This window comes from Heteronotia binoei, chromosome 6 (genome assembly GCF_032191835.1).
Source record: "Heteronotia binoei isolate CCM8104 ecotype False Entrance Well chromosome 6, APGP_CSIRO_Hbin_v1, whole genome shotgun sequence".
NCBI lineage: Eukaryota > Metazoa > Chordata > Lepidosauria > Squamata > Gekkonidae > Heteronotia > Heteronotia binoei.
This window is the reverse complement of record NC_083228.1, coordinates 84,897,977-84,922,200: the sequence shown is the minus strand read 5'-3', so window position 1 is coordinate 84,922,200 and position 24,224 is coordinate 84,897,977. Positions and strand designations below refer to the sequence as shown.

Here is a 24,224-nt window from a genome sequence, read left to right as displayed (position 1 = left end):
TAAAATCAATGGGCTTAGACTGAAATAATTCTACATAGGACTGCACTGTAAACCACCTGGTAATCTTATACTGGTGCCTCTGAATCCCTTCCTCCCTAACAAATGTCTTTCCATTGTAATGATGTCTTGCTTGTCCCTACAATACAAAAGAAAATGTGGAACTGTTCACCCTAACACCACACTTCAGGTATATCTACTCTGTACTTTATACTGGTTTATATATCATTTTAACTGCCATGGTTTTCCCCAAAGGCCTTGGAAGTTGCATAACAAGGAACTGAAAATCCTCTTTTAAAATTTCTTCCCACACACATATTTACATGTTCCTGATTCACAGAAAAGAAGCAATGGATCATAAATGTGACCCCATATACAGGACTTTTTTTTGTAGAAAATGCCCAACAGGAACTCATTTGCATATTTGATGTCAAGCCAGTCAGAACTGCATTCCTATGCATTCCTGCTAAAAAAAAAAAAGCCCTGCCCATATGTAATGGTACATAATAGGACATGGGGTTTGGGTACAAGACTTGCCCTCTGTTATGTAGGTGGACTCATGCGAGAATTAAATTGGGTGTTCCTGCCTGGCTTATTGGAGCCAGACGACCAGAGCTTGGGAACAATGGGCAGCAGGATCCTAATTCCTGCTGCCCCACTCCAATCACTGCCCCCTACTGGTTTGAATGGACCAACAGAGTGTTTGTACGGGAACCCTGATGTGTATATATGTTGGCCGTGTGGGCCCAGTCATCAGTCTTATGCTTAGCCTTACTATGTAATCAATAAAGAGCTGATGTTTCTCTACCTCATTGACTCATAGAACCCACTATATTATACCCTCTATGTAAATGTTAGGAACAGATTCGAATTTGTTTATGATGGGCACAAACTTCCTTAATGGTTTGTGCCCTCCCTTCCCCATTGTACCCCACTCTCTCCTCATGCAACATGTTGCGATTGAAAACAGAAAGTCTTCAGCTGATGCCAATGAGTCACATCTGAATGTGAGTTTAATGAACTGACATTAGTTTCTTTCCCAGTAACCAGGATTCTTAACCATAAATTTAATTATGGTTAAGAATCAAAGTTACTGGGTTAGGGACCAACGTCAGTTTGCTAAGGAGCCTGCATTCCTACATGATGATTAACTGGAATTAGTTGAAGAATTTCTATATTTAAGCTCAGTGCGCTGTGTGAGAGAACATGGGAGGGAGAATGAGAACCTAACAATGAACCAGATTCATGCCCATCATAAACTCCACCTTGTGGCCTTGTTTTCCACTCACAGCATACCTCCCTCCAGCCAGCATTCTCAAGAACACCAAAAAGAGCCAACAGTTCAGTTGCATTGAGACAACACTTACTTTCTATCAAGGAAATCCACTCCTTCCCATTACAAAGATACAGTCCTTTCTGAGCAGCATTAAACCAGAACTGGCCACTTTCACTCTTGGTGCAGCGAGGGCTGAACCCCAAAGTCACCTTCATGTCTGCTTCTGAATAATAACAATAAAAACAAAGCAACAGCAAATGAGTCCTTCCAGATAAGAGAAATAGATGAACACTTTCTGTGGTACATTATTTAATACCAGAGTGTCACATATACTTATTGTATAGTAAGATATTTCTTTCTATTGTCCTTTAAATATAAACACACCAAAACATAAGGAAGTATGGTAGCAAACATTTCCAAATCTGTACTGGGTTTTAGCAAACCACTCTAGATAGTTCAGACAGATAATAATTGATAGTTTAAAATACGCATCCCCTTTTTTGACTTGTGATCTATACATTTAAAATATTTGCTACCTGCTTTATCTGCTACCAAGAAAAATCGGTATGTGTGGAAGATTTTAGCTACTGCAGTTATACCAGCCTTACAGACCTCTTATTTGGCTTCTGCTGGCCTCCTGAGTTTCAGTAACAGCTAGAACAAAGTTTATCTGAATTAAGTACAGGTCAGTCAGTGATGGTATCATTCTTTGCAATATTGTTATGGTACAACAACTGATTTTAAGAACACCTGAGGCCACCACCCACAATTCTCTGGTCATATCCTATTGAAATCAATGGGACAAGTTAGTTTGCTAGTAACTTAAGATCCATTGATTTCTATCAGGTATAAACACTTATGATGCCTCAGTACATAATACAAAGTTAGGCTGCAGAAATTATTGTTCTTTGCTTGCTGCCTAATATCTGCTCCATCTAGCCAATACATAAAAGCACTAAACAGAGCCACAATTCAAAGTATGCCCAGACAGTACTTACCTTCTGCCATGGAAATCCCATTGTACAGATTTAGTCCTCTCTGAACTAGTTCCTACATGGAAATAGCCTCCATCTAGGGGAAAAAATGTATACCATCATGTGTGAAGTTGAACTGCAAATACATGGGTCAAGAAGCTACTACACACACTTGCTTCCTAACCCATGTGGTCCTGTTAAAATAAGCACCAACTTCACACATGATGGTGAGCAAATCTTCTCTTATATGGAGATTATCTCCATGTAGAAAAATGTATGAAGTGGCACTGTGAAATCAGTCTTCTCCTTTTCTAGTAATGTTCATGATTGCCAAACTTTTCAAGTATCAAACTGACCACAAATGCCATGGGATTGCCTGAAAGATTATGACTGCTTCCATAACATGATGATCCTCCATGTAGCATTCATTACCATGGCAAATGCAGAGGCAGTTACAGTGACAACAGAGTATCCACATGGCAATTTCCCCAGCACTTTCCTCCAGCGGCAGTAGATAAAAGCAGCCACAAGAGGCTGAAGCAAGGAGTGTGGCAACAAGTAGGCAAAATGCAGTTTCCTATCCATATTCATATAAACATGCTATGACTGTGATCCTTCCAAAAAGATATCCCAGAGCAGGTTTGGAAAGGAGCATAGCAAAACAGAGAAAAACAAGGAAAGTGAACAATTAGGGGATGACTTTGTGTGGATGTTCCAAAAAGACCTGGTTGGACACCAAAGCAAAGCAAAACCTGTGTGTGGAAGCAGTCCAAGAGATGACAGGAAACATAAAAGATGGCATTCTTAATAACAGGCACAACATTTTTCATTCACTTTCTGGTTTCTGGACTTCAAAGGAATGCTTGCTCAAATTCCCATGCATTGTCTCCACTGTTTGCAACCACCATACAGCCACATGGATGTATTAGTCTACGTCTATGTTTCTAATGCCACAGAAGAAACCACAAGTTGTCTAAAACCAAGAGCATAGTCATAAAGGGAATTATTCTGTGTGGTCCGGCATGGTTGCATGTGGTGATGGCAGTTTTAAAAGGAGATTATACAAATTCATGGAGGATAGGTCTATTAGTGGCTATAAGCCATGGTGTCTAAAGGGAACCTCCATATTCAGAGACAGAGGCAGTCCATGTTCTACTTCTTGATTCTTAGTATCTGTGGTCACAAGGGCTTTGCACTAGCTTATTTCAGTGCACTAGCTTGATCCTTGTATAGAAGAGAGGGAGCTAGCCATTGTGGCATATTTTTAAATTTCTTATGAACAGGGCTGCCAGTGTGTAAAAACATTTTAGGGTACCCTGGAGGCTACAATGCCTGCAACAACAAATAAAAGATGTGGAGGCAAGCACAGGGCAAGGACAGCTACATTTTAAAATCACTGCTGACTCACTACTATTCACTGCTGTTCTCTACTATGACAGTAAACAACATTAGGTAGTAGCAGCAGGAGGTTTGTATTGCCCACTTCTCCAAGGGACAAGAAGTTCCAGATGCAACATGGTGATAGGGCAACAGACCTTCCCTACTACATCAGATCCTCAGAAGAACCTGCATTCCAAGGTGCTTCAGCCAACATGGTTGTCTTCTTCCTTATCTCAGTCTCTCTCCATTTCAGCTCCAAACATGTTGTTTGTTTCTCTCTAATTCTCTCTTCCTCCCTCCCTCTCAACACATATATACATGTACACTCAGACACCTGACCCATAGTCTCAGCTGGAAAAGGCCACATCCACCAAGGGCATTGGGTATTTTACTATGGTCATAATGAACTGTCTCCTAACCATTAGTGCCTGGCTTTCACCAGATGTTTCACTTTAAATCAAACCCATAGAACCTAGGGCCATAGCCAGGATTTTAAAAGTCAGGGGGCTTTTTAAAAAGTTTCCCTTTCCCATCCACTGCACAGCTTGCTGCTTCTCAGCTTTCTGGGGTGGGACAAAGCTGGCAGGCAACCCTAAAACTTCAGACTCAAGAAGGGACTGCACCTTGCGTGCCAGCAGGGGGTTTCCTTCCACCCTCTCTCTCCATCTCAGCACTTTGCTGCCAGCAGCTCTATCTGTCCCCTCCTCCCCAGCCCATTCCATGTGGCTTCCTCTGCCTCCCGCTCCTCTGCCTCCCTCCTCTCCACCTGCTGCTTCTGCTGCTACAGTGCCCTGGGCCCTGCTCAGCTCTCCCAGCTCCAACTGCCACCGATGATGCTTTGCTGAATCAGCCATAGCAAAAAAAAAAAAAAGGAGAAAAGTAGGCTGCACCCCTGAAAGTGCACCTACAGCCCATCCCCCCCCCCCCCCCCCCGTGGCTACAGGCCTGATAGTATCCCTTCAAAGTACTCAGACAACCACTGCACAGTCATACTGCAACCTTCCTCTTGCTCTACCATGCTGTCCTCCTACAAAGACCCTCTCATTATACTAATGGTCCACTGTTCTCCAAGCCCCCTGCCTGCAGCTGACTTCCAGCAGGAGCAACGAGGGAAGTGATTAAAGGATTTGGCAGCAGTTTCAGTTTGTTTATTTTCTGTGCCAAGAAATTATGAAGTCTGTGTTCTCTACAAAGCAAATTTGTGAGTACTGCTCATTTTGGATAAATCGTGCTCTACTAGTGTGCCAAGAAGCTCATATTGTCAACCTAACACATTTGCATGACACATACGTTTCACCAACTTCCCAAGCTCTCTTGAGTCACAAAAGGAGCATAGGAAAGCATTTCAGAGCTAGGCCAATTGTGGCAAATACGAATGTAGACGTGTTTATCCAAATGCTGGAAAAGGCATACAAAGATCTTGTTGGGTTTTTTTTTACTTGAGAACAGAAGCATTACATGTTTACTTATAACACTGAAAGTATAGTGACACAACATACATCAACTACAGGGAATCAACATAGCAATTTTCTAGAAATAGGGGAGAAAGAATAATATAACATCTTAAAAATCCTCTGCCTCAATGAATAAAAATAATGTGCCTTTTTTGTACATCCACACATTGTTTGATACTGTGCTATTACAATCTTTTGCAATGGAAATGACTTGTCCAAAAAGGATAATCCAGTTGCAAATGAGTCCTGTTGCTGCAATGACAGTGCAATATCCAGCAAACTGTGGATGTAACTACCAGAATCTACTCTAATTCCAGGCTAATTATTTGAAATGTGGAAAGATTTAAAAGTAGCTCTGCTCTACAATTTTCATATGCAAGGTGGTGAAGCACTCTGTTCCATATTACTGACCGTAAGGGTATTTCAGCAGCTCATTTCCCACTGGTTTCACTGGGAGATCCTGCAGTATTTGGGGAATGGAGAGCACTGCTAGATTAAAGTTCATGCCAGTGCACATCCGTGAGGTAGCATCAGATCCTGGCAAGAGGACTAGCTGCCTTAATAAGCCCTGAAAAGAGAGGAAGAAAAACTAGGGAATCAGTTCTATCAGGCTTATATGGCCAAACTGTTGGGGTACAGGGGGCTTAACACAAGATTTAATTTCTTTAAAGAAAGAGGCTCTTGGGCTTAAACCTGTCTAAAGATCACTGATCTAGAAATCTGGGTTTTTAATCCTTGACATGTGGAAGCTAATGGGGATTCTTCATGGGAGAAATCTACTACTCAGACATTCTCCCTTATTTCTTCGTGAGCTCTGCCACTGAAAAATTGGTCTGGAGCTGGACTCACAGGTTGAACCTCAGCTCAAATTAAGCCCTAGATCTGTGTTTCTGCTTGTTGTTAGACTGTGCGTGAGAGTAGCTTCTCACCAAAGTGTACATGATGGGTGAACAATTACAGCATTGGGGCAATCCCTGCCCTTTGGCTTTTATTTTTAATGTTTCAGAAATAGTAACAATACATATGATACACTGATCTTATCATTAGGATAGACCCAAAATATTACATCACAGTGTAGATATGATTTAAAGCCAAGTGTTGTAGGTAAGGAATCTGAGGCTTAAAAAACCAGCTGATATTAGGGCATTCCCGTTTGATGTACTGGCTCTCCCACCCTCTGCTATCTTGGATTGGTTTGAGCTAGCCTCGCCAATGGCCTCAGAATGGGAAGGCAAGGGGGGTTAGGGTTGCCAGTCTCCAGGTGGTAGTTGGAGATCTCTTGGGTTACATTTGATCCCCAGAGACAGAAATCAGTTCACCTGGAATGGCTGCTTTGAAGGTGGACTTTTTGGCATTATACCCAATTGAAGTTCCTTCCCTCCCCAAATCCTTCTCTCCTCAGGCTCCACCCCCCAAAATCTCCAGGTATTTTCCAACCCAGAACTGGCACCCTATTCAGGTGGGGTCCCACACTGCCAAGCCCCAGCTTTCTGCCATGCATCAGCTGGAGCTCACCCCCCACCTCCCACTGGAGGCCTAGGGGGACCTGGTGGCAACGATATTATTTGGTGGTTAGGGTGATATGTGGCCCAGCACACCAAGGAGAGGAAGAACAAAGCATCAGAAGGCATTGATATGTGCTATTGCACTGCACTGCACTGCACTATCTGAATTTGGCCAAACCTTAATTGTTGGTGCAGTTAATTCAAGGAGCTCCACTATACACACAAAGTTTATATATGTTGGCTTTTGCCAAGTTCACTCATTGTGTTGCTATGTAGATAGGCAAAATTAGTTCCATCTGTAGCACCAGGTAAGATGTGCTTTCCTTCCACATGGTTTAGGCCCCATATCATCCAAACAGGGTTTTGTTTGTAGAACAAGCCCAGCAGGAACTCTTTTGCCTATTTGGCCACACCCCCTGATATCACCATTGTTTTACATAGTTTTTTATAGAAAAGGCCCAGCAGGGACTAATTTGCATATTAGGTCACACACCCTGACAAAGAGCCAGCAGGAACTGCATTCCTGGGCGTTCCTGCTCCAAAAAAAGCCTTGCAAACTATCCCCATATTATCTTCAAAGGTGTGTAATAGAAACCCAATGGCGCCCACCCTAAGATAATGCGCGGAACACTGTCTTTGAAAGAGCATTCTATTCATGGATATAGAGAGAGGGGACCAGAGGTAGCTGCCCCCCCCCCCCCACTTTCAGAATTATCTGCATTCTTAGGATCACAGGGTTCTCTGTGGACAAAAGTTTAAGTTGGGGTGCAGATATTCATTCTACTTGTAGAACTAGTGAATAGGTGAGAAACACACACACTCCAAAATGATGCTCACAGAACAAAATGGGAGAGGTCTCCTTTTTGGGTTGTTAAATGGAGCCCCTGTTTACTAGGATGACTGCTTTCCCTCTGGCTTTCATTCAGCTTGGGAGACATAACAGATCTTTTGGAAGTGTAACCCAATCTTTTGTGCACAGGCATTTATCTTATCTCTAAATTTAGTCTCAGAATCCTAAATGTAATTTCCCATTCCCCTTCTTCCTAATATCCCCTGGGAGGCAGTTTCAGCACTACCCTAATATGATTATTTCAGCCACCCATCCTGAACACCCACCCACACCCTTAACATAAATACTTTGGCTTTTCACTAGGTGTAAGTTTTAGATGTATGCTTCAGGCTGTTTTATCTTAATCTGATTTTAATAAGTCATGTTTCAATGTATGATGAAAATCATTATAAATCACTTCAGTTAATGTCTTTCTTTTCTTCCTGTTTATTCTACCTGATGTAAGAGAGGCTGTATCTTAATAGGACATTTTGCTTCTTATTAATAGTTTAAATAGCTGCTGACCACTATAGCAAAACATTAAGGGGGAAATGTTTTTGGCATGAGAAAAAGGTTAATTAAGTCCAATTTCATTATATTTGGAACTTGGTATAAAAGTCTGAAGTCTAACTCAAAATCCATTTTTACAGAATTTTAGCTTTAAAAAACAAACCTGTTTTCAGGACATGTGGCTGAAGTTTAGAACAAGTTTTATACAAGCACCCCCCTGCAGAAAACATTGCTTTCAGGGGTGATTTTTTCATTCCCTGGCCAAATTACTGCCAATAATCATGGTCCTACAACCCTCACAAGACCTGTACCTCAGTTTCAGTTGCCACAGTGCTGCTTGCCAAATACAACTTCTGAGGAGGAAATGCTCAACGTATGGGTTCAGAATAAAGCATAGAAAATTGAGTCATATGCAAAAGCGGTATAAAAGCAGTATAATTTCTTCCACATAATTTCTTGCATCTGTCTTGCTTCTTTTATTTTTCAGTACAGAAGAGAGATGGTTCTGCACACTTCAAGGTACACAAGGGTGGTGCTGTTTCTTCACTAAAGTAAATGTGGAAGCCTCATCATTCTGGACATGTATGCTACCAGTTTCCTTGAGCCCAAATTTTATTAACAATGTTTAACACGGATGTTTGTTACTATGTGTGTGTGTGTATATATATATATATGCTCAGATTGTAGCGGCCTTTGGCCATAGACAATAAACTTTACCTGTACCTATATTAACTGTCAAATGCAGTTGCATCTTAGATTTGTATGAAGGAGTTATGATAGCGGCAGTTGTATTTTCCGACTCTTTCCAAATAATTGTAAATACTGAATTTGCTTTTTCACTACTGTTATACATTGGGTGGATGTTTAAGTGAGCTGTCTATCACAACCCCACAATGTCTTTCCTGTGCAGTCATAACCAAACTCAGACCTTACCAGGTAGGATTTTTTGCCCCAACTTGCCTCACTTTCCCCATCTTTACATGGAATCTTATTTGCCATTTTGTTTCCCATCCACCCTGTTAGAAGAGATCCTTCTGGAGTAGTTCTGGCTTTGGATTTCAACATCTTCAGTCACTTGGTATCATCTACAAACCTGGTGATCTCTCTACTCATCACTGACTCAAGATCATTTAGCCCCAATCAAAACGCATTGATTAATTCTCTCCATCATGAAATTTGTCCATTTATTTATGCCTCTGCTTTAATCAGTTACCCTTTAACCTGTTATCAGCCTGTAAGATGATCAAGCTTTTTTCCCCATGACTTATTTAGGATCCCTTGGTGGGGTACTGTTTTTTTGGAAATCCAACTCTAAAATATTTACTGGATCTCCCCTATCTACATCCTTCTTGACAAACTGTAAGGCCCTTTTCTGCTTCACCGTTGAGACACTCCAATTTAATCCCCAGTCTCCTCTTAGTTGCTTTGAAAAGCTTAGTGCAATATGGATCCCTGGGATAAGTTCCAGAGAGCACAGCTAGTCTGCCATGTCCATAGCACGTTCCAGCATGAGGAAAGGATGTGTAACACTTTTACATACCTCCCAGCTCCAAGGCATGCATAATATGATCATATCCCTGTTTCAAGGGGTATTTCATAAATTAAGAGTTGCCAGCCTCCAAGTGAGAGCTCCTACTTTTACAACTGATCTCCAGCTGGTAGAGCTCAGCTCCCTTGGAGAAAATAGCTGCTTTGAAGGGTGGACTTTTGAAGGGAGATTGTGAGCCACTCTGAGACTCTGAGATTCGGAGTGGAGGGCAGGATGTAAATCCAATATCTTCTTCTTCTCCTTCCACATGAAGCCTACTGGGTGACCTTGGGCCAGTGACAGATTTCTCAGAACTCTCTCAGCCTCACCTACCTCACAGGATGACTATTGTGGGGAGAGGAAGGGATGGTGATTGTAAAACACCTTCAGACTCCTTACAGTAGAGAAAAAGAGGGATATATAAAAAACAACAATACTTCTTCTAGATGGATGTATAATTTGATTTAGTATGGCAGTTTCATGTGTGTGTTACAGGGTTTCCAGGTCCCTCTTGGCAACCAGCAGGGGATGGGGAGGATGACTTACCAGAGAGGGAGAGAAGCCCAGGCTATGACACCAGCAATGTGGTGATGTCATTTACAGCATGTACTGGAGGTGATGCCATCATGTTGAGCCATCTTGATGATGCTCTGATATTTGGGCAAAGCCTCTATGGTAAAATTGGCTTCCACTATAGAGTTTTTGTCCAAATACCAAAGTGTCACCTGGATGTCCTCAATCTGATATCACTTCTATCAATGTCCCCAATGTGATATCACTACATGCCAGTAGTAACGTTGCCACATTGCTGGAAACATAGCCTGGACCTTCCTCCTGCCCCTAATAAGTCCTTCCACTAGCCAGCTGATAAAAAGGGGAGGACGGGGCCCAGGGGCAAGGAATTCCCCACCTCCAGCAGGGGGCTTGTAACCCTAGTATATTAACCCAAAACATTTCCAATTCTATTTAGCATAATTCCCCAGACACTTTCCTCTCCAAAAAAACAATGGCTCAGTTGAGAATAACTCTTTGGTATCTTCTACAGTGAAGACTGCTGGTACTTAATTCATAGAACTTGTCTGCAATCTTCCTGTACTTTCTCAGGAGGTCTGATCTGCCATCTAACCACAAAGTCAACTTCTTGGGCTTTATCATGCTATTTCTAAGCTGTAATATATATTTTATCTGAGCCTTCATTGTAATAGTTTTATATACCATTCAAGTTCCCTAAAGGGATTTCGCATTTACTATCCATTTCAGTTCTCTTTAAACTAATTCTCTGAGTTGAAACTAAATGCAAATGTGTTGGACCTCCTAGGAAATTTCCTGTTTTCATGCATGTTGTTCTGATTTAATTCTGATCTAGAATCCTGGTTTGCAGGCAAGAAACAAACACGAATATTGTTCAAGCAAATTCAGATATCATGACATATTAAAATTTAAGCAAAGACACTAGGAAGCAGCCCCATAGCTAAGAGTCAGAGGGGGAGGGGCCACTGGGGGGCCATAGGAAGGGGGCCATAGGGGTGAGAGCAAGAAGCTGGAGAGGCTGGGGTCACCCCTCTCCCTCCCCCCTCCACTGTAATTTAAATTGCATGTAAGCTTCAATTCCCCTTTCCTTTTCTGGAGCTCAGACTGCAGTGATCAACTTCCGGTTCTGAAGTTCAAAAGGAGGCTGATTTGTATCTCTGTACTCCTTCCCCATTTCCCTGCTTTCCTGTGCCCTTCCTCAACTGGGAGCAGCATAGAATGCATACGGCTTTTACATGCTAGCTGGGAGAGACATGTTCTGGCCGCCTCCCTCCTTCCCCACCTTGAAAGGACTCTTGCTGCCCTTGCAGCCTGTGCAATCTAGGGGCCTCTCCTCCCACCCACCCAAGAACTTACCATTCAGGCTCATGGTGATGGAAAACAAGGCAGCACATGGAGCCCCCAGCTCTTCATGGCCAGACTAAGGGCTGCTGAAAGCAGGGGGTGGGGCTGGCTGCCCACCTACCCACCCAACTTTTGGAATCTGCCTGCCTACCCACCCAACTCTTCTCAGAGTGCTTCAGGGGAGAGCTAACCAGTGCCGCTACCTGCTTCATGTGCTGAGGCGATCAGGGGGAGGGGGGAGCCAAGGCTTGAGGAAGGGGCCTGTAAAATCCACAAGGAGACTGGGCCCTGTGAGCCCCATGGGGTGCTGCAGGCCTGCTAGGAAGTCTTTAATCTCAGATTCATATCTCAGGGGAAGAGTGAACCCATGATCCTAGCAATAAATCCTGTTCATTTATGATGTCTGATGACAAGATGACACTGTGCCTGAAGTCTTACAGTAATGTTTGTCAGGGTGAACATCAAAAGCTGTGAAGGGAGCTATATTCTCCAAGCATGCTGCAGTTACATACCAGGAAGCTACAGCTAACTGCATTTCCTTAGCACCTGTCTACCATATGTCCCTGCATAGTGAAAGAGTTGCATTCCTTTCTCACACTTTTTGTAGAGCTCACTAAAAGACACAAGGAGTACACGTAGGAAGTACATCTACCACATAAAGTGTGATTTGGCTCTGAATTTGCATCTGTTGGAGAAATGTCTGTGCCCCAAGGAATAGGTTGTTTTCATTCATACCACAAAGAAATAGAGAAATTTGGGGATTGTAGTTCTGTGATAGTACTAAACATCTCTGAAGAAGAATTCTCAACTAAACTACAGTTTCCAAGATTTTTTTGAGGGGGAAGTCATGTCAGTTAAGGTGGTATAAATCTGATATAGGTTTGTATTATAGATGGGCCTACAAGTATTGCACAGTTAGTTCAATCCTTGTTGAATGGCTATAACCACTCTTAAATACAATCAAACCACAAATTATACTCACAGTGAAGAAACCTTTTCTTCTCCTTCTGCTCCCTACATAAAAGCGGGATCCTGTCACAGTCAAGGATGTAGGGAAAGGAGAATCCACAATCCTAAAGGTAAACAAAAAGAAATGTGGCTCCAGATAGTTACAGTCGTTATCAGCCTGGGAATACTAGCACTGAAAAAGGGTTGAGTTACACTAATTAAAAGTACAATTTTTGTGAGCAGGGATGGGCACAAACCAACTCATGAACTAAAGTTCATGATGAATTTTGGCTGGTTCATTGTTCATGAAGTGAAGTTCACGTAGGTCAGCCAGCATGAACTTTCCACAAACTTTCATGCTGTTTGTGGTGGCTTGTGAACAGATACATTTCCAGCAGACTGTCTCCGCTCACTCTAAATGCTGATCAAACGTCAAAGCAATTTTGGGGGGGGGGGATTTGGAAGGCATGTGGAAGAAGTTCCCTGTGACATTAGCTTGCCAAGCATCTGTTTTTACACTCCTGAGCCTGTGCCCATCATTTCCCCAGGAAGCACTTTACCCAGAAAGAAGGGGGCACCTTCTTTGCAGGGTTGTAACTTAGACCGTGTAAATCCAATCCTCACCAAACTTGAAGGGCAGGTAGAAGAAAGTCAGCTAGAGATCTCCTGTGAGTATGGTCTCTCTAGCTTGCACAAGATCCATTCTATATACTCCTGAACCTGTGCCTGTAATTTTCTCCAAAAGTACTTTCTTTGGGGGATCATAACTTGGACCTAGTATACCGGGGGGCATTCTATGGCATCATGAACCTCATAAACTGAACAAGTTAATTTGGCAAGTAAACATTCATGATGGTTTGTGGTTCATTAATCGAGCACACCATTAGGGCTTTTTTTTTTTTTTTTGCAAGAACGCACAGGAATGCAGTTCTTGCTGGCTTGGCAACTGGGGGTGTGGCCTAATATGCAAATAAGTTCCTGCTGGGCTTTTTCTACAATAAAAGCCCTGCACATCATGAACCAAACTGCATTTTCCTGGTTTGTGTCCATTCCTATACATGAGAATTTGGATGTTTCATCTGAGCTGGTCATTTGTTGTAATAGCTTCAAAACCCAACAAAACTCCAGTGCCTTGTTGTTTCTTGTGCCTCTGTGGACTTTCTTGCTCCCATCCTTTGAAAATGACTGAGCTTCCACATGGTGACTTCAACAATACTCTTCTCATAACTATCCTGGATACTTGTGAATGTCTATGTCCACTTTGGGACAGTTCAGCATCTACACAAACTCATTCAGCCCACACTCAGCCTAAACTTTGTTTCTCACCTCCTTACATGGCTTTAATAGTCCTTCACTACTACATGGACAGATTCATAGTCCTGTATCTTGACCAGTATTGTTACTCATCACACCTGCAGTGACACTTAAACAACCTAGGACCAAACAAAACCGTCATGCACCATAAAGTTTCTCTCTTTTTTACATGCTTTTTTTTTTAAAAGAAAGAGAGGGGGGAACTGTGTTATATCCAGGTGACAGGAGCTCTCACACCAGGACCCAAAGTCTCCAGAAAGTGCAATGCTGGGGAGTACCAATTAGCACTCAGCTCTGTCCTAGGGATGGGAGAGGTGGTAAAATTACCCCTGAATTGTATGTGCTTCACATACACATCTGTGGGGATGCTGCAGTCCACAGTGAGAGAGAAGGAATTTCTAGATACTGCCAGCACCAGCGTGTGCCAATGATTGTCTGCCAGAAATACATCCCGGAAGGTGACCAGTGTTTGCCAGCCATTGGAGAGCTCTCTGCTCCAGAAGAGGAAGTGGAGTTTATTCCGTGAATACCGGAGTCCAAGCAACAACGTATCACTGTTTTCCTCCAAAATGGTAAAGATGTATTCATTTCTCTGAAAAACACAATTTAGCCTGTAAAGTATTTTCATTAGTCTGTTCTTGCTAAAACAAATAATCCCCATAGTGTTTTGAATCTGGGTTTTCAGGAGGATAGCAAACTTCATTCAGAAAAAGATGTTTACTGTATACATCTTGTAGAATGGGGAAATCTTTTTGTGGCTAACTATCCCAGTTTCCTTTCCATTGTAGAGCTGCTTCCCGGGGGGGAATATTTGACAACCTCAGCATCTCATTACTGTCCAAGAGTCCTATTGTTGATGTAGGAGAGTTTGATATTTTACACATCTTTCAATTTTAGCACATCTTCAGATCATGAGTAATTCCTTCTATTCCATTCAACTTGTATTGTATTGATTTTACTGACATTAAAGAAGAAAAACATAGTCTTTTAAAGGCTGATGTATTACTGAAAGAGAACGTAAGGGTTTATGTTCAAATGACTTCTAACAGTAAACTTCCCTATTGCAGGTTTCATTAACAGGATAGTTTCAGTATGTCCCTCCCACAACATAAATCTGTATTCATCTGACAGTTAAGAAAATGTGCTCATGAGAAGGCAGTGATGCCCTACAATACATGCTGCAAGGCTGTCTACAGTGCAAGCCCAAGCAGATCTGCTCAAAATCCTTAACTTCATGGCTACATCCCAATATTTTGAGGTTTGGGGCTTGCATCTCCCCCGCCCCTGCCCCCCCACACACTTGGTTTTTAAAGTATTGTTTCCCATTGCCAGAAGACAAATAGGCACAGGAAAGCTGACTGCTCCCAAGTATCACCCATCCTGATGCATACCCAGCCATCAAAGCTTTATAAATGCATGGATCCCCCAGCTAAAGACAATGAAGTGTCCAGCTCACACCTTAGCTGGAATCTGACACTTAGAAGGTAACAGATATTTGGAATGTAGAAGGCTAGATGATATCTTCCTGGGGAACTCAGGAAGGAAAGATATGACCCATGGGGGTGGGCAGATAAAGAAGATAAATTCCCCTGGCATGATGGGAATAGAGCCCATTCTATTTGGTTCCAACTGGGGATAGCTTGCAGGAGAGAGCTATCATATTGGGCTCCATCTTGAATGGTGGCCATTGCCACATGCAGGACAGAAAAGGCATGCGGCCCAGACCAAGACTCCAAGGTAATGGAAGCTTTTAGAATGCTGTAACTTTTAAGTTTAAGGAGCCTGCCTTAGAACCAATCAGCTAGTGCATGAGGGTAAGAGGCAGAGGACTGTGTTTCCACTTCGTTTGATGCATTGCTGTGCAGAGCATGGACTTTCCATTTTCAATAAATCCTTTACTGTTTTTAATGCTGGTGGTTGCCCTCCATACCACATAAACCTTCACTGTTTAAACATTCTATCTAAAATGAGCACTAGGGGAAGGGAGGAAGTTGGTTGCTAAATTGCTATTTCCCCGGGAGCAAGCAAGTGTGGCAAGCCATTCCCATGGTAACCAGTAGTTGGGTAGTGGAAGACATGAGCACTGGGTAGAGCCTTTAAATGATAACACAGAAGGAAAGCTAAGAGTGTTGGCCCTCTTGGTGGAAATTTCAGAAATTGATGAGTTGGTGGCATTGTACCAAACCAGAGGCACCAGAAAATCCCTCCAGGCTGACTCTGGAGTGCAGCATGTCACCAGGTAGAGACGCAAGGCAATCATTGTGTGCTGATATCTTAGAGGGCTAAGATAGAACAGAGTTCATGGGTCAACCCTTTCTTGTAGCTGAGGGGAGTCGCACAGCTTCCCGGGGAACCAAGTTTGTTTTGAAATATAAACCTTCCCCTCAGTTACAAGACGTTCTTAGGACAGTAAGTGGGTTCATTGCCATAAGCTAATTTTTGTGATGAACAAGAAGAAAACAGAGATCACTGTGGCTAGAATTGTATACAGATAATTAAATAATATTTATTTATTCACAGGTTGGTTTTACAGTACAGATCAACAGCACAGATCTCTCAGTAGTCAAAGGAGAAACCTGGCTGAGGGACATAAGTTTGAACTAGTTAGGCTTCAGAGTGTGGTTTGAATTCTCTTTAGTGCTTGCACATTGTAGTGTATCAGTAAATAATATGCGACCGAGCGCAGGGCGCGAATCTCCCCGCCCATCAACAGCTGTGGCGGGAAGTTCAACGGGTCAGGATTGGCCTGACCAACCCTGTAGGCTGTACCGGGGATTGTATATAAGCGGGACCCGGCCCGCGTGTTCCCTCTCTTGCAACGTGCTCCTAATAAACCATGTTGCCCTACTCTCGTCTCCGCTTCGAGTACGTTACACTGGCAACGAAGGTAGGATTCTAGCCTTATCGGCTACGACGGAGATCTTGGGCAACGAACGACCGGCCACGACCGCCGCCGCCACCATGGCCAACCAGGGCGGAATCACCGGCCACCTCGAGCCCTTCAACCCCGCAAATCCAGAGGGCTGGGAGTCCTACTCGGAACGGGTCGAGTTCTACCTCCGGGCCAACAAGGTTACCGACGCCGGAGCAAAGAGGGATGTTCTCCTGAGCGTATGCGGGCCTGCCACGTTCGAGATCGCAAAGGGTCTCTCGGCGCCCGCCCGCCTGGCGGAGAAATCCTACGAGGAGATCATCAGACTCCTCACGGGCCACTTCTTGCAGCAGCCCTCCCGGGTGGCTCGCAGATTCCTGTTCCACAGGAGGGACCAGGCGGCAGGAGAATCGGCCGCCGACTATCTGGCGGCCCTCCGCAAGATCGCCGGGAACTGCAACTTCCCCCAGCTGGAAGACACCCTGGCCGACAGATTCACGTGGGGCCTCCGCGACGAGAGGCTCCAACAGAAGCTCTTCGCCAAAGAAGAGCTCACCCTCCAGAGCGCCTTCAGCGAAGTGGTGGCGTTCGAGAGGACCTTTCCCAAGACCCGGTCAGACGCCGTCCACCACGAGGAGCTGGACCACGACCGCATGGAGGAGAGAGAAGCCTACCAGCTGCGTCGCCCCGCCGGCCCACCCAGCAGAGCGGCCCAACGCCCCCGAGCGGCCGATCGACCACCAGCGTCGGAGAGGGTTCCGGCCACCAAGTGCGCCAGCTGCGGCGACTCCCACGATCGGAGAGACTGCCAGTACCGGACCTGGGACTGCCGGAGTTGCGGGAAGACCGGCCACATCGCCAGGGCTTGCCGGGCCAAGCTCAACCGTCGGAGGCCGACCACGCACCACGAGTCAGCGGAGTCCCACTCAGCAGACTCCACGTCCCTACAGGTACTGAACTTGCCCCACGCCACCCCCGATAAAATTAAAGTGGCAGTCCTCATCGAAGGGAACCCCTGCCAAATGGAGGTGGACTCAGGTTCCTCCATTTCCCTCATAGCGGAGGAGACCCTGAGGGAACTGTGCCCCCGGCAGCGGCTGCAACTACGGCCGGCGAACTTCATACTCCGGGACTTTCAGAAGAACCCGGTGCAAATCGCGGGGTGGGCGCGGGTGCAAGTTGAGAGGGGGTCCTTCTACGGGCCGCTGGACATCCTGGTGGTAAAGCGCCAACTTGCCACCCTGCTGGGGCTGGATTGGTTCAAACCCTTGGGGATACGCGTGGAGGGGGTGGGGCAAACCTTAACGCCCAGCGGGTTCGGGGAGATTTGCAAAGAGTTCCCCGAAGTATTCGATGGGTCCCTGGGAAGCTACAAGGGGCCGGCCATCTCCCTGCCCCTAGACCCCACGGTCAGGCCGATCCGGCTCAAGGCAAGGAGGGTCCCGTTCGCTTTAAAGCCAAAAATAGAGGCCGAACTAGACCGCCTCACAGCCCAGGGTGTCCTGGAGCCTGTGGACTATGCCACCTGGGAGACCCCCATCGTAACCCCCATCAAGCCAAACGGGGAGGTGCGGATCTGTGCAGACTATAAATGCACGATAAACAAGGCACTGCAGGATAACCCCTACCCAGTGCCGGTGGTAAACCACGTTCTGGCGGCCCTAGCGGGGTCCAAGATCTTCGGGAAGCTGGACCTGGCACAGGCCTACCAACAGCTCCCGGTAGATGCTAAGACGGCGGAAGCCCAAACGATAGTAACGCACAGGGGGGCCTTCCGGGTGAGGAGGCTACAGTTCGGGGTAAGCGTCGCTCCGGGGATCTTCCAGAGTATAATGGACGCTCTCCTTAAAGGGATCCCCGGAGTCCAGCCATTCTTCGATGACGTTTTAGTCGCCGCCCCGGACCCCGAAGAATTCGGCAACCGCCTAAGAGAGGTGCTCCGCCGGTTCCAGGCTGCGGGGCTAAAAGTCAAGAGGGAGAAGTGCCTGCTGGGGGTTCCGCGGGTGGAGTTCCTGTGGTTCGCCGTGGACGCAGCGGGTATCCACCCCACGGAAGAAAAGACACGGGCCATCGTGCAAGCTCCGGCCCCCACCTGCAAAGCGGAGCTACAAAGCTTCTTGGGGGTCCTTAACTTTTATCACTCATTCCTCCCCCACAAGGCAGCCCTAGCAGAGCCCCTTCACCGCCTACTGGATAAAAAAGCCCCTTGGGTTTGGGGCAAACGACAAGCCGCCGCGTTTCAGGCGGTCAAGGACGTTCTGGTGTCCAACGCGGTGCTCCACCATTTTGACGAGGGCCTCCCCGTCATCTTGGCTTGCGATGCGTCGCCGTATGGGGTGGGAGCAGTCCTGGGGCACCAACTCCCGGACGGGAGGGAGGTGCCGGTAGCGTACTACTCCCGCACACTGACACCGGCAGAGCGCAATTACGCGCAAATAGACAAGGAGGCTCTGCCGATCGTGGCGGGGGTCCGCAAGTTCCATGAGTATCTGTACGGGCGGAGGTTCACCATAGCCACGGACCACAAGCCCCTCTTAGGCCTGCTGGCCCCAGATCGACAAACCCCCCAAATCCTGTCACAGCGCGTGTTGAGGTGGAATCAATTCCTCAACTCCTACACTTACACACTGGTACACCGGGCCGGCAAGGCTATGGGTCACGCTGACGCGCTCAGCCGCTCGCCGCTTCCGGAAACGGGTCCAGACCCCGCCCCCGCACACCAGGTCATGCTGATGGAAAGCCTCCCAGAGCCGCCCCTTCACGCAGCGGAGGTCGCCAAGGCCACCCAGAAACATAAGACACTTGCACGGGTGCTCGACTGGGTGGTGAGGGGGTGGCCAGAGGGGAACATGGGGGAAGATTTCAAACCCTATAAGGTCAGGAGGGAGGAACTAGCGGCACACAAGGGGTGCCTACTATGGGGGAGTAGGGTGGTGATTCCGCCCCCGCTGCAAAGGCGTGTTCTAGAATCCCTCTATGAGACCCACCCCGGCATAGTTCGCATGAAGGCCCTGGCCAGAAGCTACGTCTGGTGGCCGGGAATGGACGGGGAAATAGAGAGTTGGGTCCGCAGGTGCCAGACGTGCCAAGAGTCGCGGCCCGAGCCTCCCAGCGCCCCCGCCACTAGGTGGGAGTCCACCAGGAAATCATGGTCGAGACTCCACCTCGACTTCGCGGGGCCATTCCAGGGGCAGATCTTCATGATAATTGTGGATGTTTACACCAAATGGCTCGAGGTCATCCCCGTAGGGTCCACCTCGTCCGCAGCCGCAATTCGAGCATTACGCAGGGTCTTAAGCACACACGGTATCCCGGACACCATAGTCTCGGACAATGGGACCGCTTTCACGTCCGCAGACTTCCAGGCGTTCCTCCAGCGATACCTTATTAGGCACATAAGGTCGGCCCCCTTCCACCCAGCCACCAACGGCCAGGCAGAGCGGATGGTCCGCACCACCAAGGAAGCCCTGGGCCGTATTGTACAGGGAGACTGGGACCACCGATTAGCAGCATTCCTATTCGACAATAGGATCACCCCCAACCCGGTCACAGGGGTTAGCCCGGCCGAGCTCCTCATGGGGCGAAAGCTCATAACTCGGCTGGACAGACTACACCCTGACCGGGCGTCAGACACCCGAGAGAGCCCCGAGGTCCGGGACGCAGTCAGGGGTTTCTTCGCGGGCGACCCGGTTTACGCCCGAAACTACGCCAGGGGGCCCAATTGGGTGGCGGGCCGAGTGCTACGAGTCACCGGGTCCCGCCATTACGACATATCAACTGAGGGGGGCCAGGTACTACGGCGGCACATAGACCAATTGAGGCGCCGCACGCTACCAGAGGAACTGGCAGACACAGAAGAGGCAAGAGCCGGAGAGGAGCTCATCGGGGACCGACCGGAGGACGCGGCCCCATCACCCCTAACGCCGGCCCAGGTAGCACCGGAACCGCCAGAGCCCGAAGGTGCCGAAGAACCAGTCCGGCCGCCACCGTCCGCACCAGGGTCCCCCGCAGCATCAGATGCGGTGGCGGCGCCTCCCCCACAGGACCTCCCCAGACGGTCCACCAGAGAGCGCCGACCTCCCGCATATCTGCAAGACTATGTTCATTAACCAGGGGGGGAGGGGTGTAGTGTATCAGTAAATAATATGCGACCGAGCGCAGGGCGCGAATCTCCCCGCCCATCAACAGCTGTGGCGGGAAGTTCAACGGGTCAGGATTGGCCTGACCAACCCTGTAGGCTGTACCGGGGATTGTATATAAGCGGGACCCGGCCCGTGTGTTCCCTCTCTTGCAACGTGCTCCTAATAAACCATGTTGCCCTACTCTCGTCTCCGCTTCGAGTACGTTACACACATACAAGGAGGCTTTCAGGACTAGGTGCTAGGTTGGATCATTTTACACACATAGGATTCCACCCACACCAGCCTGCCCTTTCCCAAGAGTCAAATGGTACAGATGCGACCATCACCAGACACAGCCTAAAAACTAGGTACCTATTTTCTTGTAGAGTTACCCTTCAAACTATCTGCTCTTTTGGTAAAGCAGACCCCAAACTTTGACTGCATTCTCCCTGAGGCAAATCTGAATGAATTCCCACTGTGCTTTCCCTTCTACATTCCTTGAAAGGTGATTGGATGCTGGTGCAGCACTCCCATAGGTTCAGGGATGAAATGGCTGAGTGGCTGTTTTTTGTTTTCCTTTCAGGGGACGGACAGCCTCTTGTCCATCACAGTGGGGCTGTTCCATATACTCCCAGAAAAGTGTTCTTCAGATTGCACTGCCAATAGGGTTGCCAGTCCCACAGCTGAAGAAGAATGTATCTTGTGGATGTATGGCATGTAAACCTGTATCAGTCCACATTTTTCTAAGGCTTATTGCTATATGGAATAATAAACTGGATTTGCAACATAAGAGTGTTTAACAGAACTTTATTGAAGATATAAAAATTATTGTTGCTGAGAGGTGGCTAAGCCGGCTATACACAGAGCTTTACAGTTTTCTCCCCATTCCTTCTTTCCGTGTGACTTTTTTTTGTGTGGTTGCTTAGTCCCCAAGTTCCAGCAGAGGTTTCCCAATTTTGGGGGTTTCTCCCCATTGCCAGCCAGCTAACTGGTGGGGGAATCCACACCCCCAAACAACAATGTTGCTGCACAACATCCCAAATGCAATAATGTCACCTGAAAATAATGTCTTGTTGAGGATATTGCACAATGATGCTCTGGTTTGAGGGGGAAATTCTGTGGTTTGAAGCCAGTTTTACCATAGAGTTTTGCCTCAAAACCAAAGCATTGTCATGCAACATTCCTTATGTGATGATGTCACTTCTGGGTGATGTTATTGCATTAGGGACATCCCAGAATGCCCCCCAAATCCCCTGCCAACACAACAAGGGGACATAGCAACCCTATGCAAATACATCAGTATCTGAAACATAAGCTTTTAGTATACTAGCAGACAGGTATTATGTTCTTTGCAAGTCATCCATTTGGTTAAATGTTGAAAAAAAAACACTGCTACCACTTCCTCATTCTACAGAAGTGCCTTATTCATTTGATATAGAAAAGAAGCCCTGACTTGACTAGCCCAGACTAGTCTGATCCCTCAGATCTCAGGAGCTAAGGAGAGTCAGCCCTGGTGAGTACTTGGATGGGAGACCACCAAGGAAGGCCAGGGTTACTACACAGAAGTAGGTGACAGCAAACCACCTCTGTGCATCTCTTGCCTTGGAAACCCTATGGGACTGCCATAAATTGGCTGTGACTTGACAGCACTTTACACCCACAGAAGAGAAAGGGAAGAAGACACCAAGAAACACACTAATGGGATGCCAACTCTGGACTGAAAAATAAATTTACATAACATATTGTTAAATAAATTTAAATAAAAGTATTTCCTTGGAAGAAAGTACCCTTGATTGTATTACGGCTTTCTTCCAAATAATGTTACTCCTAGATTGCATTTTGTTTTCTGTACTTTCTCTGTAATCATAAAAGGAAAATAATTAGCAAATTCCTGGATGTTTGTCAAAGTGGTGGGTTTTAGTATATATATATATATAATTTAATAAAATACATCACTCATCCAATTAAGAATTATATCTTGTTATCTATGACAGTTTTATACCACTACCTGAAGCACTGAAAATTCCATTTTATAGATTGCATAACTTGGCTTTAATATCACCACACACAGTGAAATTGTCTAGTATCTCATTTCTAAACACATCTACTCACACCTCAATAATTTCAGTGAAATTTACACTTAAATAAACATGCTTACAAGTTGTGCCAGTTACAGTTTGTAGCAGGAGGTACTTAAGAAACATGCTGATGGATTATACCAAAGTTCCATCTAATCCAACACCATGTTTACCACGGTGGCTTACCATATTTGTTCAAAACAGTTCACTCCTGCTTGTCTTCTAAAGGCAGTCAAAGCAACACAAAACAAAATTTAAAAATAAATGCCTAAACAAAAAAAAATGCAGACAGCCAAAGCTAGAAAAAAAGTACTATTTCCAATACTGTTAATTACTCTAAAACAACCTTCAAAACTGCTTGGTTTTATAGTGTCCTGAATGGCATGAGGTAAAAGCTTTCTAGATATTCTCATCTAATCTTAGAAACTGCTAAAAACCAGGACTCTCAAGAGGTAGCATAGAAATGTTCGCAATAAATGAATTAATGACTGGACAATTAATGCTGTGATCCTACTTGTAGATATTTGATTCTACTCTAATATACACTCCACCATGTTGCTTACCTTGGATTGCATATGGAAAGCTTTCAGGGTGAATACAATAGAAAACTCCTCTGGGAAGAGATCACAGTAAATGAAAATCCGTGATGCTGGAAAACTGAGAAAGCGGGGGCGCATTGCAGAGAACTGGAAGCCACGTGCCCCTTGGATTTGGATCATCCGTATTCCATTCTTCACCCCATTCACAGGAATCACTTCAGCAAGAATATCCAAGGGACGCAAGTCTACACCAGAAAAACCACAAAGCCATATCATTGAAGGTGAGAGTACAGCAAACTGCTACACAGACCACTACACAGTTTGGTGTAGTAGTTAGAGTGTCAAGCTAGGATCTGGGAGACCCAGATTTGAACCCAACTCTGCCATGGAAGCTTGCTAGGTAACTGTAGGCTAGGACTGACAGCCTCCAGGTGAGGCCTGGATATCTCCCGGAAGTACAACTTATCTCCAGACTACAGAGATAAACAGGTTGCTTACCTGTAACTGATGATCTTCGAGCGGTCATCTGTGCATTCACACTCATGGGATAGAGCACCTGTGCTGATCCCTGGATCGGTACCTAAAAAGCCTGGGATTTTTCATGCTCAGCCCCAGTAAGCATGTGCAGAAGCCCCAATACGCATGCTCACAAGGACCAGCGCGAGGATCCCACCAGTTCCTTCCTGACTGCTGGAAGCCCCTAAAGTAGGGAGACCGTCAGCAGTGGGGAAGGTGGGTGGGTAGTGTAAATGCACAGATGACCACTCGAAGATCATCAGTTACAGGTAAGCAACCTGTTTATCTTCTTCATGGTCTCTGTGCCTCACACTCATGACATACCTGGAGGCGGGAGTAGATGGTCAACCAGAAGAAACAGTTTGCAGCACTACAGCTCCCAATCTAGTTCTCTGCTGTGTACGCACATCCAGAGCGTAATGCTTCATGAAGGTGTGAGGAGAAGACCATGTGGCTGCCTTGCAAACATCTGTCAAGGATACGCCCTTCAGGAACGCCATTGACGTTG

At 46.0% G+C, this 24,224-nt stretch overlaps 1 protein-coding gene across 1 annotated transcript in view; it reads right to left on the bottom strand.

The window, feature by feature from the left end:
- The window catches only part of TSPEAR (thrombospondin type laminin G domain and EAR repeats), a 54,473-nt gene that overhangs the window by 15,525 nt on the left and 14,724 nt on the right, over window positions 1-24,224 (bottom strand). The window contains exons 2-6 of the mRNA XM_060242035.1: window positions 23,225-23,445; window positions 13,944-14,182; window positions 12,311-12,401; window positions 5,493-5,649; window positions 1,365-1,496 (exon numbers count right to left, since the gene is read on the bottom strand). Of these exons, the coding sequence (XP_060098018.1) occupies window positions 1,365-1,496; window positions 5,493-5,649; window positions 12,311-12,401; window positions 13,944-14,182; window positions 23,225-23,445 (840 nt within the window). The remainder of the gene's footprint in view (window positions 1-1,364; window positions 1,497-5,492; window positions 5,650-12,310; window positions 12,402-13,943; window positions 14,183-23,224; window positions 23,446-24,224) is intronic.